Below are 16,693 nucleotides of genomic sequence, written 5' to 3' on the forward strand. Positions count from 1 at the left end.
GGTAGAAGGGGTTCCAGGAACCCCAGTACCACCAAACAAAAAAACAAAACAACAAAACAACAACAACAAAAAAAAACAAGGGTAAGCACGAAGGAGCAGAATTCAATCACCCAATTAAGAGAGAATTAGCCCTTTTAGAAGAGAGAAATTAGTACTTGAATGCTCCCTGAGATGCAGGCATTTCATTCCCTGGCCACACACTTCCTTCTGCTGTTCTTCCTTACAGAGGTAGAATCTCTCTCCCTTCACATCTTCCCCCAGCACTAGTCAGCCCTTATCTCCACCCCAGCCACATTTATACACTCTCCAGAGAACTCCCCACCTGGGCCTCCCCCAGGACCTCCCTCCTGCGTTGCTCCCGTGCTCCAGGCTCTGCAGACCTGCCTTGAGGTTGCTCCCCGGGATGGATCCTGTTTTATTAAAGCTGCTTGTTCTTTAGTATCATTAAGGCTATGTTTCAATTGGTCTTTATTTCTCCCCCTGTTAGATTGGTGTTTTCCAACCCTTTTATAACTTCAACCAGAATACGGAGTACATTCCTAGTTCTGGTCACTATACACATATATTTATAACAAAGGGAAGTTTCATGAAACAATAGGTACTACATTAGATGCATTCTCTTACAGCCCATTCCATACCATTCTACCCTATCCTACTATGTGCTGTTAAATGCTTATCCCCGTCCACTACATTGATTTAATGGCCTACAGAATTGATTTAATGAAGTGCTAGGAGAGGACCAAAGGGAAAGCCCCTGAGTATCTGTCTGGCCCCCTCCCTCCCTCTGCTCAGGATCCTCTGCACTAGGCCTGCAGGCCTTCCCTCTACCCCTCTTTATGGCTCTGAGAGGGCATAAAACAGCTTAGTCTCTTGATGCTGGCCAGTCTTGGAATTTTTAAATTTCCAAAGGGGCCTACCAGAGGAAGGTAGGAAAACATAAAGGTGGAATTTAGAAATCAGTGGCAGAGAGAATGGCTCGCCTTTCCAAATATTCACAAACGCCACTGTTCCTAAAATTACAGGAGCCATCCAACAGTCTAAGGCATTTGCAATCCGTGAGGATAGTGTTAAATAGCCCTGATGCCACTGCTCACCCTAGACATTTAAACTTTCCCAGTATGGGCCAACTACTTATAAAGGCCACAGGTTGCCACCCGACCCCAGCCCTAACCAGATGATGGACTAGAGTTGTGCCATTGAACCATTCATTTCTGTAGCTCTTGCAGGAAAGAAGATGTGGTATTTTGTTTTGTTTTGTTGTATGTGTGTGTTAATCTAAAATTCTCATTTACAGTGTATTCTGCTTCCACCTAGGAAAAAACAGGATTTCTGAATTCACCTTGACTACAGACAGAAAGATGTTGCCTGAGGAGTAACAGAGGCCTTTTCTCAGCTGCCAAGACACACCTGCCGCTACCAGAAGCATTGGAGTCCCTTGAGAAGTCTCCTCAAGGGCTCATCCATTGCACAACTGCAATGAACCAGGCTCTGGGCACAGCCTCAGCTTCACACTGGTGAACAAGACTCAGTCCCTGGCCCCAAAGCACTCACACCCAGTTTAAAGATGACTGAAGAACGATGGGTCTCTCTCACTTCGGAAGAGTTTGACCAACTCCAGAAATACTCAGAATGTGAGTAGACAGACAGACAGACTTGGGGTGGGGTCTCCTCTTGGCTGGAGTGATCATTTCTGGAGAGCAGAGCAGTATAGTCATTACAAAGCTGCAAGGGACAAGGTCAGGCCTGACATCTTCTATTGACTTATGAGTCCAGAATTAGTGGCTTTGACATAAAAACACACTTGCCTTTAGGAACTATAAGTAACACATGCATACCACAGAATTTTGAATGTGTATGGAAGAAAATAGAGTAGGTTAAAAGTCACAAGTAGAACATTTTAGATCACTCCCCCACACCCAATATTGCTTTACATGGTTGAGTTGTACTATGAATCTTTTTTCTTTTCTTCAGTACTGAGGATTGAACCCAAGGGCCTTCTACCTCAAAGCTATCCTTCCAGCCCTATTTTTTTATTCTTTACTTTGAAATAAGGCCTCACTGAGTTGGAGAGGGCCTCACTAAGTAGCTGAGGCTGGCTGCGAACCTGCAATCCTCCTGTCTCAGACTCCCCAATACTGGGATTACAAGTGTGTGCTACCATGCCCAGGTGAATCTTTTTTCTAAGACTATATTTCTCCCAAACATACTATTATAATCACAGGTCAATTAAACCTCTTTAGAGGATAATTATGAATGGCTGTAGGTAGCACTATTACTATGTTATTTAATCACTGGTGTGTGTGTGTGTGTGTGTGTGTGTGTGTGTGTGTGTATCACACTGGGGATTGAACCCAGGGAAATTCTGAGCTACACCTCTAGTACTATTTTATTTTTACTTATTGAGACAGGGTCTCATTTGGTTGCTGAGATTGTCCTCAAACCTATGATCCTCCCTTCTTAGCCTCCCTGGGATTACAAGCATGAACCGCCATGCCTGGCTTAATCACTGACTTTAATATAATTTTGTAGTCAGGCATGGTAGCATATCTGTAATTCTACTACTTTGGAAGCTGAGACAGGAGATTGCAAGTTCAAAGCCAGCTTTAGAATTTGATGAGACCTTGCTTCAAAAATAAATAAATAACCAAACAAACAAACAAAAATAAATAAATAACCAAACAAAAAAATAAATAAATAACCAAACAAACAAAAGTAAATAACCAAACAAACAAACTCAGAGGTAGAATGCCCCTGGGTGCAATCCCCAGTACCACACACACACAAAAAAAAAAATACTGCATTTGGACCCAAAGTTTACTTTCAATACAAGATTGGATTCTGCTGTATGAGTCTCTCTTTAATTTATTCTTGAAAGTCCGGGGCTTTTACCTGGGATTCTTGGTTTCTTATTCTTTGTGCCCAGGAACCATTTTAGTGCATCAGGGCGCAGTCATGGAGAATCCACCTTCATGCACAGAGGTGCCCCCTACTGGCCACTGCTAGTCCTGACTGGAATCTGCTTGGGTGGAGGCAGAAGCCTATGACCACTGCTCTCTGCACATGCATAGTGGCCATCAACTCTTGTGCCTCAGCACTGACTTTCTTCAGAGTTCTTTGTCTTGCAGAGCTCCTCGCTCCTCTTCCTTCCCATAATTATACTTGCACTTTTGTAAATCACTGGGCTGGTGGTGGATTGAGGGTGGCAAGCTCCCTCCCATTCCCTCTCACTGCCCTTTTGGCAGGCCCTTCTTCCTCTCCGAGCATAGGCAGCCCTTGTCCATAGCGCTGGTCTGGGAGTCAGGGGACTAGGCCCAAGTACCAGCTCTGCCTCCTGCTCTCTGTAGAATGATGGTCCTTAATGCCCCTGAGTCTTTGCACCCTTTTTGCACAAGAAGGCTATGACTCCACACGGTTCTCAAGGGCAACAAGAGCCCCGTAGGGTGCTGTGGTCTCCCTCCTGGTTCTCTGGGGCCTGCACTAACCTCAGTGGTTTTAGAGAAGCTCTGACATACTGAAAGCAAGGAATCACCCTCCAGGTGAATTCAATTTAATTCTGCCTACTCCGTAGGTAAGCAAAGTACCAGGCCCTGTCAAGGAAGAAAAAGAAGCACAAAGGAAAGGCCTGCTCTACAGAGATCAGAATCTTGTTAGAGAGTCTGAAATGTGCTCATGACACAAGTAGAGAAGCATAAGGCAGTGGGAGGTGACTCTGGCTAGCTGCAGCATAAAGCATAAGAGATCGGAAGGCCAGGGAAAAGTGGTGCAGGAGGGTGGTGTGTGGCAACTGAAATGGACTGTCTCAGAGTTGTGGAGGCCAGAAGTCCAAAAATCAAGGCATTGGCAGGGTTAGTTCCTTCTGCACGCTGTGAGGGAGGACCTGTCCCAGGCAAATCCTCAGCTTGTTGCTGGCCATATTCTCCCCAAAGCTCTTCACAAAGCCCCTATGTGACTGTTTCTGTCCAAAATTTCCCATTTGATAAGGATATGGTCTTACTGAATCGGATACACCCTACTCCAGTGTGATCTAACCTTAACTAACTGCTTCTGCAACCACCCTATATAAGGTCACACCTTGAGGTACTAGGGGTTAGGGCTTTAAAATATCAATGGGGGGCACAATTGAATGCATAACAGAGAATTTATCTGACTGAACTCTAAGGAGGAAGGAAGTTTAAAGGGTAGGTAGTAGAGGGGCCAGTAGAAGCAAAGGCAGTGGGAGAGGGTTGTGGGGGTAGCAAACAGGGCTCTGGGTTGGGTAGAAAGGAGGAGCAGAAGAGGAAAAGGTATACAGAGGGATGAGGATAGCCGGAGGCCTTGGTTCTACGACTCAGATGTGGGCCTTGGACTACAATGGCAAGATATGGAGCCCCAAATCTTGAGGGTGTGCAGGAGGCTGGGATCAGGTGGCTTCCAGGCCAAACACTCAGGCAGAGTCCTTTGGATGAATTCAGTCCGAATTGAGGAACAAGGCTAGGATGGTGGGTGTGGTAGTGAACAAAGGCTAATTTGATAGAAATTGCAGTTAAGGTTTCTTCAGAACATATAAACAAAAGGAAGCCATTATAGATTCCTCAAAGACTCAAAGATGGGCTGTGTCGCAAGTGGCCACAGTAGGACACAGAGCTGGGAGAGATAGTTTGGGCATGTTGACTTTGAGATGGTGATGACCCATCCACTCATGCCTTTGTATGTGACAGGCTCTAGGGAGCCAGCAAAGAATGAGACAGAGTTCCTGTTCTCAAAGAGCTCACAGCCTCGTAGGGAAGACAGATAGGACCTAAACAATGATATCATAGCATGGCAGGTGCTGAGAAATGGGAAGGCCAGGGTAGGAGGCCTACGATAGCCCAGTGAGGTACTTCCTGAGGTAGGTGTTGTTTTCAGACATAGACTGAGAGCCCTGAACACATGTTGGAGAAGGGGGAGAACTAGAAGGTCAAATAGGACCCCATCTCAAGGAGTCTATGTTCTTAGTGAGATATACCCTAGTGGTGTGAGTGGAAACAAAGGGTCAGGCTATACTTCTGGATTGAGAATCATGCGTGCAGACAATATTAGGGAAAGAATAAAGTAAGAACAAAGTTACTTTGGAGAACCAGAGTGCTAGAAGAAAAAAGAAGATGAAGAACGTGGCTTAGGGTGTGCTGTCATCTAGGGGTCAGGGAAGTAAGAGGAATTAGAAAACACAGAGAGAAGAACCAGAGAGAAAACCCGGTAAAAAAAAAAAAAAAAAAGAGCCCAGGATGGAGGGAGTGAAGGGAAGAAGGGGTTCCAGAGGTAACAAAGCAGTTGGGGAGTTGAGCAGTGGAGAGACCAAAGAAACCACAGAGTATTTGCTAGGACAAATTCTTTCATGGTTTGGGTCCTCTCTTCAGCAATTATCTTTGTTATTCTCTGACCCTTCCTCACATTGTCCATGACCTAGGACTCGATGAGATACTCTAGCACTGTTGTTCTAACAAGAGAAGGAAAAAAAAATTCTTGGAAAAATGACTAATCCTCAGAGGAAACACTGAAAAAGTCACTTCCGCCAATGTTAGATGCATTCTGGTATTCAGTCAGACTGCATTGCCATAGCAACCACTCTTCCATAACCACACAAACAGGAGCTTTACAATAGAGAAATAATGAAGTGCACAGCCTGAGAATCAAGAACTTCCTCCAGAGGAGTTACCAAGAAGGAGAAGCTCTTGTGCTTCATTTATGTAGTATACACCTGTACCTTCTCGAATGACCTTCTGGGAGGAGAAACCATCTTTTTTTTTTTTTTTTTTTTTTTTTTGCGGGTCTGGGGTGGAACCCAGGGGCATTTGACCTCTGAGCTATACCCCCTGCCCTATTTTTTTTTAATCCTTTATTTTGAAACCGGGTCTCACTGTGTTGCAGAGAGCCTCACTAAGTAGCTGAGGCTGTCCGCAAAATGCAATTCTCCAGTCTCAGCCTCGCAAATGCTGGGATAACAAGTGTGCGCCACCACGCCTGGTCCAGGAGAAGCCATCTTAAAACTGCTCTTGGAGACATGCATATTTATTATATTTATGTACATGTAAGCATTACACATACATACATCTATATTTGAAAGTAAGCTTTTGTAAATCAACAATGTGCAGTGCCGGCCAAAAAAGCTAGTATGTTATTAATAGATTTTTATTATAAAATAAAAACAAAGTAAAATTTATTTATTTATTTATTTATTTATTTATTTTATTTAGGTGGTACTGGAGTTCCTGGAAGCCCTTATACCTCTGGGCTACACTCCCAGACCTATTTTATACTTTTATTTGGAAACAGGGTCTCTTAAGCCAGCGCGGCTGGCTTTGAACCTGTGGGATCCTCCTCTCTGCCTCACAAGTGAGGGGATTACAAGTGTGCACCACCACACTCAGCACAAAGTAAAATTTAAAAAAATAGAAATTTAAAACTGTCTATTTACTATTCCCGGGTGCTAAATACTACTAGTATGTTTGTGTATAAATATGTTAAAATATATAAGCACATATATATATGTACACATAAATATATACATATGTAAGACACATGGGAATACACATGCTATGCTATTTTGTATGTTGTTTTCTTCACTCTAACAATAGGTTCCCTCTATTGCTATATCAAAGCCACTTGTGGAGCTGGGCATGCACACTTGGTAGTGCACACTTGTAATCCTAGTACTTGAGGGCTAAGACAGGAGGATCACAGGTTCACAGCCAGCCTCAGCTCAGAGGCATAGCTTGGAGGTAGAATGCCCCGGTGTTTCAACCCCAGTACGGCAAAAAAACAAACAAACAAACAAAACTTGTGAGTTTATATAACAGCCATTTTGTTTATTTCCCATGATTCTGTGTGTCAGGAAACTGGACAGGACACACTGAGGCATGACCAGTCTCTGTTCCACATGTGTGAGGCCTCAGGTGGGATACCACAAACAGTGGAGAAGTAGACCATCATACAGTGGTCCCTCAGTGTTCCTCCATGGAATCTCTTTCTCCAACACTTCCACATCTTCCAGGGCCTCTCCATGGGGCCTTTCTTTCCAGCAGAAGAGCCCAGACTTCTAACTTGGTTTTTCAGGGGTCCAGGAACATAAAGGAGCAGCCATCAGACCTTTTTCAACACCTTTGCTCAGAGGCCTCTGAGGAACTCCCTCCATATTCCATGGGTCAAAGCTGTCCCTGGCTTGATCGAGTAGAGGAGACACTGCATGTGGTTCACACAGGGAGAGAAGGGATTGTTGGAGACCATCATTCCATATCATTCAGTGCTTTCTGGAAGCATGGCTTCTAATGGTTGTAGAGATTTCTTTTGAAAATATTTACACTTTCATTAAACCAAACCAGTTATTGCAATGTTAGGATGCATTAACAGACTCGAAGTGTCTAGTAAAGCAGACTGATCAGACATCTCTGGAGAGCTAAATTAATTTCTGGGCACTACAGTTTACAAGGGACAATAGACAGACCAGAGGTGTTTAAAAAATGCTGCTGGCATCATGAGGGCCTTCACAGCTTGACTGTGGATAAATGAAGTTACTGTGTGCATTTTATGGAGAAGGGAAGGGAAAAGTGAGGAAGATCGTGTTGTATTAAGACAGCTCAGTGTCATTGAGGGAAGTTGTGTTAAATTAATTTTGAATGTCCCTAGGACTAAAAGGAGGAAATCATAGGAATACTTCAGTTAACTATGACACAAAATTATTTCCTGTGGTCAAACCTGCCCAAGGTGGAACAGAATTGGCTTTAAAACAACTGTTTCCTTTTCCTAAAACTGTTCCAGGGTTGGTTGAGACAATATAGGGAGGTAGGAGTGTTAGTTGTTTGGTTAATTCCACGACCTTCATGACCCCATCTAAGACTTAGTTTCTGTGTTGAAACAGATTTTTTTTTTTTTTACTTTAGGGGGGAATGCAGGCAGAGGTACCTCCTACTGAGTCTCCTTCCCACAATCCTGATATTTTCCGGGGAGAGGGAGCATGTGGGATTCTAGGTTTTCTGTTAATTACTTAAAAGTTCCATGATTTGTCAATGACAGAAACTATCAGTATTTTCAGAAAGGAAAAGAGCTGATGTAGCATCAAGTTGACTCTTAATTCCCTAATGTTTCCTATGTCCACTGGTGGTCCCTCAGATTGTGAAGAATGTTAGCTGGGCATGGTGGTGCATGCTTATAATTCCAGCATTTGAGAGGCTGAGACAGGAGGATCACCATTCCCAGACAGCCTCAGCTACATAGTGAGGCTCTTTGCAACTCAGTGAGACCCTGTTTCAAAGTAAAGAACAAAAAATTGGACTGGGGGTGTAGCTCGGAGGTAGAATGCCCCTGGGTTCCATCCCCAGAACTAAAAAAAAAAAAGAATATTTAAAGCTGGAGGAGACCTCAACCATCATCAATTCTAATTCCTACAAATGAGATCACTGTAAGATTTCATTTGACAAATCAGAGCACTGAAACCAGAAGTTCAAGGTCACACAGAAGGTTAATGTAGACTAGGAATTAGAACCAAAGTTTCTTGATTCTACTGTGAGTTCAATTTGTTTCAATTCCATTTTTGGAAATTAAACAAAAACAAAACCATTGGATCTCAACCTTCAACCATAACTCTATAGACAGATTAAATTATAATAGAGCAAAAAATTTAAACACATTTAAAGAGAATGAATCAGCATGCTGTGCTATTAGAAAATGTATTTTTGATAGATCAAAGTAAAATTTGTGACTTTAATATGTAGGTATGATTCAAAATTTAAACCTGTCAGTATTAATAGGAGAGTCAGAGAAAATGTTTGGAACTGATATGTAGAACAGTGTAGAGCTCTACATAAGTCATTGAAACCTTGCTATTTATATTGGCCAGTAGCCAGGCCTGGTGGCACAATAGTAATCCCAGTACTTGAGAGGCTGAGATAGAAGGATCACAGGTTCATGGCCAGCCTCAGCTACTTAGTGTGGCCCTCTGCAACTTAGTGAGACCCTGTTTCAAAATAAAGAATAAAACGTAGGGTTAGGGGTATAGCTCAAAGGTAGAATGCCCATGAATTCAATCCCAATACCACCAATAAGTAAATAATAAAAATATTTTGTCCAGCAGAATGAGACATAATCAAATGTTCACACACTCCTGAGCCCATAAAATATTACATGTAATTGCTTTTATCTTGGAAGAACCACAACTATTTCTTATCAAATCTCTTTCAGTACACTGGCCTTCTTTTCCTTTATTTTCCTTTATTGATTACTGTCTACAAGAAGTCACAGAATTTGTGGATAGGGAGAAATTTCTATGGAACAGTGGCTCTCAAAGTTTAATATATACATGAATCTCCTGGAAAGTGTGTTTAAATGTCAGTTCCAAATCAGTAGGTATGGGAGGTGTGCTGAGATTGTGTTTCTAACAAGCTCTTAGACCATGCTGATGCTGCTGGTCAGGAACCACACTTTCAGGTGTGAGTTGGTAAAGCTTGTCTAATCCATTCTCCAGCTTTGTAACTATGACTGATGAGGATAAAATTACTTGGAGAAAAAGTGGGAAATTTTGCTCTCCATGCAAATTTTGCTTACATATAAGCCATACCAGTTATTCAGAAAAATTTAATACCTGAAAAAAGTATTTTCTTACAACAGTTAAATTTTCCTTTGCTTCAATGGAATGACTTTCCTCTTATTTTGCATGTAATGTCTGTATCATAGCCATGATTTCCATAGGTCCCTAAGTATTTAGCTTGATCTGCCTCAATCCTCCTTAGCCTTGGCTATACATTCAAACCAAATGGAAGGCTTTGAACATTTCCAGTATCCCCTGAATTATTTATTTATAATCTCTAGTCCTGTGACTCAGGCATTGATACATTTTATTTTATTTATTTATTTATTTATTTATTTATTTATTTATTTGCGGGTCTGAGGATGGAACCCAGAGGCATTCAACCTCCGAGCTACACCCCCTGCCCTATTTTTTTATTCTTTATTTTGAGACAGGGTCTCACTAAGTTGCAGAGGGCCTCATTAAGAGCTGAGGCTGTCTGCAAACCGTGATCCTCCAGTCTCAGCCTCCCGAATGCTGGAATTACAAGTGTGCGCCACCACACCCAGCCATCGGTATATTTTAAAGCTCACCAGGTGATTCTGATTTGCAGCCAAAGTTGAGAACCGCTGGTTTACATTTTCCTCCTATGCCCTTGGGAATGTAGGCCACACTGGACAAGCATGGCCAGCCCAGTCCCTTTTCTAACCCTCATTTATTCAACAGATTTATTGGACATCTATTTTGTGTCGGGCAATGGGCTACGTGCTGCAATAAACACTGAGCAGGAAAATAAGTGTATTGGGGAGAGTGTGTATGTACTGCCACATGGAAGTAAGCCAGCGCTGGTTTTCTCACACCTGCTTCCACATTCTGCTTCGGGGCCTGATTCCTCCTGGCTGTAGAGGGGACCTTTCCACTCAGTGCTCCTGACCCTGGCACCACTGCTTTGACATAATCCCTCCTCTTCCAAAAGCACTGTTCTGGTTTCTGTGTATCTCGCTGTGCACTTGCCTCCCTGGAGTAACGAGAGCATTTATTTGTGCCTCTCAGCCTTCATTCGAAGATGGGAATTCTAGATTTGTGTCTTTCCTCATATGCTCACATTTCCTCCGCTTCTCTCCGTGTCTCCGTTCCACCACCACTCCTGCGTTGAGTCTTTTCGGTCTCTGGAATGTGTTCCTGGTCTTCTCTGGGTTGTCATAGGTAAGGCTCAACAGTCAGCCACAGATCTACTGGCATGTTGCTTGAGGCTTGCTCATCAAAACTGAAGCCCATGGACCTGCATAATTAGTGTCATTGGATCGTATTCAAAATGCTACGCCTCGGGCCTTGGCCCAGACCTACCGGAGTCAGAACCTGCATTCCTACCAGATCCCAGGCAATCCGCATGCATGTTCCACTTGAGAAGCTTCTGGAGGACATTGAGGAGTGGAGAGTTTAGAATGTCACTCTCATACAAGATGTTCAGATTCACTTTTGAAAATGTCATGCTGTGTGCCTGCCTGTTACTATCACTATGAATGACATTATGATGTGAGACTATAATGCACCAATAAAAATATTAAAGTAATAACAAAAACTTTAAGAAAAAAAGAAAATGTCACTGTATGATTATTTTAAAGTTTAACAGTTTAATGGTCTGGTACTCAAATACACAGCGTTCTTAATTAGAAGACAAACTTCAGGTTCTGGTCCAATCAGCACAACTGTGTTCTGCTGTAAACATGTTTCTAATTTGTCCCACACCAGTTTGACAGAAAGGTATCTGTAAGCAGAGCCAAATTTGATTCTCATATAGGCTTTTAATTTTCTCAAGCACTAGAAATAAATGTTTAAGACCTAGACTTCTTGGTACATAAAGCATAAAGAGACAATTCTGGCTTAATACATCTTAGGGCAGTTGTTCACACTGGTGACCTTGGTCACAGAGAAGAGCTTTCTAAACACCTGACTTGGGGCAGATCTGCATGCTGATCATCTGGGTTAATGCACAACAGCCCTGCTTTTCCGAGCAGCTGATTACGTTGACTTGCTGGGCATATTTCTTTAATATTGCCTATTTGAGCAATGGAGAATATCTGCCATGTGCAGCAATTTTAGGTTTGCCAGAGTTATAAGGGTTTTTCTTGCAATAATTATCCAAGAAGCTCAGCTGCTTCTTAGGACAGTCTTCATTTCAAAAAACAAAAATCACATTATAGAACAATAGTCCTCATTTTTTGCTCTACATTGGAATCCCCCAGGAAGCTTTAAAATATATTATTTCCTGGCCCCTCAACAAACACTGATTTAATTGGTGTGAGGTGAGAAAGATCTGGTTGCGGTTTATATGAGCTTCCCAGTAATTCCAACACACAGCCAGGTTTGAGAGCCACTGTATAGAGGAAGGCTTTTGTCTTCTGATTTATCAGGTATTGTGAACCAGTGAATCTAGTAGTTGTGTCATATTATTCAGATATGTTAAAAATAAGAGTGACTCATTCACTAGTTGTGTACCCTCGGAAAAATCACTTAAATCCCATAAGCCTCAATTTCCTCGCCTCCAAAAAGGGATGAGTTCTTTCCTATTCTCTAAAATAGGGCTAATTATTATGTGAGAAGGTAGTTGTGGAGACTTAAAATCTGAAGGCTCCTAGGACAATGCCTAGCATATAATAATGCTCAAGAAAATGGGAGTTGTTACAAAGAATGGTGGAAACAGCCCTGCTTTGTTCACTCCGAAATGGAACTTGATGTCTTCTGAGTCTGATGGTACTGTAATGAGACAGACTTTGATGAGGAAGTTCTCTACTAAGGCTATACTATTGGGAACCTGAAATAAGATAAGAGAAAGCAACAAAGAAGTCTCTTGTCATTCTTATGTCTTAAGACAAAACAGAATCCACCGAAGTGGATTAGTCACGTATAATACCCACTCACTCCGCATGGAGAGGGAAACCCAGCCAGAAATCCTCCAAAGAGAAAACTGCCATATAATGTCAGGATATGTCCAAGGAGAAGTAATGTGTCTCAGATTTGAGAATTAGACTGCTTCCCCTTTTTAAAGGTATCCATGCGGTGGGCTCATAAAATCCTATAAAACAAAGCCAGATATGGTGGCATATGCTAGTACTTGGTAGGCTAATACTAAGCTCAAGGCCAGCCTCAGTAATTTAGTGTGGGCCTGAGCAATGTCACAAGACCCTGTTTCAAAATATAAATTAAAATAGAGCCAGGGACGTAGCTCAAAAGTAAAATACCCCTGGGTTCAATCGCCAGTAGATTTAAAAAATCCCATAAAACAAATTGAAGTAAATATATAAAGAGGGATATTCTTTATGGAAAATTAGTCAAAATATTTTATTTTTTGTTTAATTTTAGGCTATTAATTAAATATCATAGATAAATGTCTTTCTTTTTTCTTTTTAAAATCTCTGTTAAATGTGAACATATAACAGATATTTAAATATTAAGCAGAATTTTCAGAAACAGAGCCATAGGATTGTGAGATCTCCAAAATGCAATCAAAAGTGTATGGATTCTATTGAAATCACTCCGTGATCCTCAATCAAAATGCTGACTTTATAATATTATTGCAGAAGCCATACCAGGATACTCCTATTCTCAAATTTGCATTTGCTAATCTGGTTACTTTGTATTTTTGTTCATTTATTTGGTAATGTGGACTGAACTCAGAAAGTTCTGCCTCTAAGCTATCCCTGAAGCCCTTATTTTATTTTGAAACAGGGTATGGCTAAATTACTAGGCAGCCCCAAATGCAATCCTCCTGTCTCAGCCTTCAAAATACTGAGATTCCAGGTGTGCACCATTGCTTCCAGTTAATCTGGTTACTTTGGATGAGCTGAAAACCTCCCAGAAAAATAGGTTCTAAAATGTAGGATTTTTTCCTAAATGACCTAACTGCTTATAGAATAATTAGAATATGCATGTAATGTTAACTGAGCTCTGACCTAATTATAAACTCTCTTGAATTCTCTTTTCAGAAGCCTGTAAAAACACACTAGGGTATGTTATTCCACCACTCAAAAGATCCTTAACAATTTCAAACCAATGACTTCAACTCAGCATTCAAACCTCCACAAATCTGGCCCCAAACTACCCTTTGGTTCTAACTTTTTCTAAATGTTCTGTGGTGCTGATCCCTGCATCTGTGCTCACTTTGTTGCTTCTGAGAATACCATTCCATTTTGTGTCTGCCTTTCAAAACAGTGCTCAGTCTTTAAGCTTCAGCTCGAATGCTGTCTTCTGCAGAGGACTGGCCCAGTGCCCAACTCGATCCTGCTCTCGGCTGAATTTTACTTCTTACTCAGTGTTTCTTAAAGCTTCATGTCACTGCTACAGAATTAATTATACTTTCCCTTGTGTTAGCAAATATTTTTGAAGCACTAGTGAATGACAAGAGAAAATAACAGACTTTTGAGCCAGACAAGACCCAAGTTAAAACCTAGCTGGTGGGCAAATCACTTAATTTTTTTTGAAGTTCAGCATCTTCATTTGCAAACTGAAAAATATTACCAAATTTACATGTATTGGCAGAGGAGAGCTATAAGAATATACAGGGAGACATCCTCTGTGAGGGGTAGCTAATAATATCACAGTTGTTCATATCAGCTTCCCCACTAGTTCATTAACAGTACCTTGCAGCATCTTACCCTCTGTAGTGATTTCAGAGTTGAATGGAAGCAACACAAATTGTTGGCATCTGCTGCCTGGATCTTACTGAGCTATTAGTTTTTCAACATCTGTTTTGAATCTCAGAAAGAAATTTCCATTTTTAGACAACAGCAGCATTTTCTGGTGGCATTTCAATTTGTCTCAATCCTGCAATGATTATAACTTCTGCTCAATAGAACCCAAGTCAGCAAAACCATGGAGAGCAGCCCAGCCTGTGAGTGTGTCTTACTTTACCTAAGGCCACAGGACATAATCTTCTGTAAAGAGAGCCTGAACATCAAGGAACATTGTGTGAGCTTTTAATGACATTTCCCTTTGCTCAGATGTTTAAATAGCAATAATGGAGCTTGAGAAACTCTGAATTATCCACAATAGTTGGAGACAGGGGAAGCACAAGTCACAGAAATTCTATGTCTCGAGTGCTAACTACACCAAGTGCACTCACAATGTGTTTCTAATGACAACTGTTGAGTTCCTTTTCTTGACTACCAATTCCTTTCTAAAACACCAAGAAGAAGAAGCCACTATTGTCTCCGGTAGTTTCTGAATTATTTCCTACAGAAGCAGAACTTTCAAAATAACCATGGCTCCTGACTCCTCTGAGTCTTTCTTTGTATCCATCCAATATAAATGTAGTGCATAGGGAAACACTGAGAAAAAGCATGAGGAATGGGGATGGCTGAACTTCCAGAGGAAAAAGTTTTGGCTGTCAGAAATATAATAGAACTGCCACAAGAATATTAAATTAGCCATGCTAATTATGAAACATAATTGAGGTTATGTTTTTGTGTCAGGATGAGTAACTCAATTTCCCCTAGCAAGATAGAAAATACAAACCAAGAAGAAAAAAAAAAAAAAAGACGCAGAGCTAACAGTCCCAGAATTATGAGAAACCACCTTGGCCTAGTGTACAAGAATGTTTCAGCACCAAGGACAGTGTCACTTGGGTCTTACTATCTACCTGTTCTGTATAATTTAGAACTTCTGTGTGTGTGTGGTACTGGGGGGTGGAACTTAGGGGTTTTCTACCTCCGGGCTATACTCCTAGACCTATTTTATACTTTATTTGGAAACAGGGTCTCACTAAGTTGCTGAGTGTCTCACTAAGTACCTGAGGCTGGCTTCGAACGTGTGCAATCCTCCTGTCTCAGCCTCCCAAGCTCTGTGATTACAAGCGTGTGCCACCATGCCCAGCTAATTTAGAATTTTTTTAATGTTTTAAGATTTCTACTCAGATTATTATGCACTTATCTATGTACTATTTTCTGAACATTGTTTATATGTCAGATCTTGTCTTGATATACAAAGACTCTCCAGCCAGTTACAGCTTTCAAGATAAAATTGGGCAAGAGATAAGCTATTATAGTGTTGTGTACAAAGTATATAGGATTCCAGGGAGGGAGTGATTAACTCTGAATAATTCAAAGAAATATCTTACAAAAGAGTTAACTCATGAGCTGGATATGGAGAAATGAGTGAGGTTTGCAAGACAGAAAAGAAATGTCATGAAAGAGTATACTGTGTTTGGAGATTTCTTGCAATGTGATGTGATATGGCTGAAGAGTAGGATGAATAGAGAAAAAGGGCAACATCATGTTGGATCACTAAGGGCTGAACACAGGGTAAGGAGGCTGGACTTTTATCCTGAGAAGGTGAAAATCCACATCAGCAGAAACATAATCTAATCATAATCATGTTTTAGAAACAAATCAAGGACAGAAGGACAAAAAAGGAGCAGAAATGAGAGGAGGCAGTAGATCAGATAAAAGTTATGCTTCTCCTTATGGTCCTGAGAATGAGGGGCTGCCCATCATAACTGCTCACATAGAGAGAATGTACTTGTCCCTGCTCTCATTAGTTGCTCATCAGTATTTCATACATGGATTGTGTCTCTCCAGATTCTTCCAAGAAGATAAAGGATGTCTTGACTGAATTTAATGAAGGTGGGAGCCTCAAACAACATGGTCCACATGAGGTAAGAAGATTTCCATTTCAAGACTTTAAAAAACAAAAACCTGTGTTCCAGGCTTTCCATAATTTGTTTCCCTCTTGATGGCTTGGCTTGCCTTAAAGTACATGCTCCTGAACATATTTTCTCCTGAGTCTCAAGTGAGCCATCAGTGCATTGTATGTTTCCCGAGCACACTAATCCTTCCCACTGTCCTACAGACTACACCCTACCTTCTCCTCTGCTACAGGTACTTCTCCTCCTCTCTCATTCTCAGCCAACAACTGAGAAAATAGAAACAGAAAAGATTTTCCATGTGCTCTTCATCCAAGTGCCCAACTACCAAAACCTTGTTCCTGTAACTAGGAATGAACTCGCTGGGCTTTCATCTAAGTTCACCTGCTCCTCTTGTGTACTCAATCCCACCCTCTTTTGGGCTGTTGCCAAGCACTACCTCAAACACACGTCCCCCCAACCACTTCCCTTCTATCTCCTCTATGTTTCACATATCATCTTTCCTGTATAATTTGGTTTTTCCCATTATCATATAA

At 41.4% G+C, this 16,693-nt stretch overlaps 1 protein-coding gene across 1 annotated transcript in view; it reads left to right on the forward strand.

Annotated features, from left to right (window-relative positions):
• Positions 1-1,564: 1,564 nt before the first annotated feature.
• The window catches only part of DGKG (diacylglycerol kinase gamma), a gene marked incomplete at both ends in the record, with an annotated part of 164,082 nt that continues 148,953 nt past the window's right edge, over positions 1,565-16,693 (forward strand). The window contains 2 exon segments of the mRNA XM_080696557.1: positions 1,565-1,631; positions 16,093-16,169. Of these exon segments, the coding sequence (XP_080552683.1) occupies positions 1,565-1,631; positions 16,093-16,169 (144 nt within the window).

This window comes from Muscardinus avellanarius (genome assembly GCF_963383645.1).
Source record: "Muscardinus avellanarius genome assembly, chromosome: 5".
In the NCBI taxonomy this organism is placed as follows: domain Eukaryota; kingdom Metazoa; phylum Chordata; class Mammalia; order Rodentia; family Gliridae; genus Muscardinus; species Muscardinus avellanarius.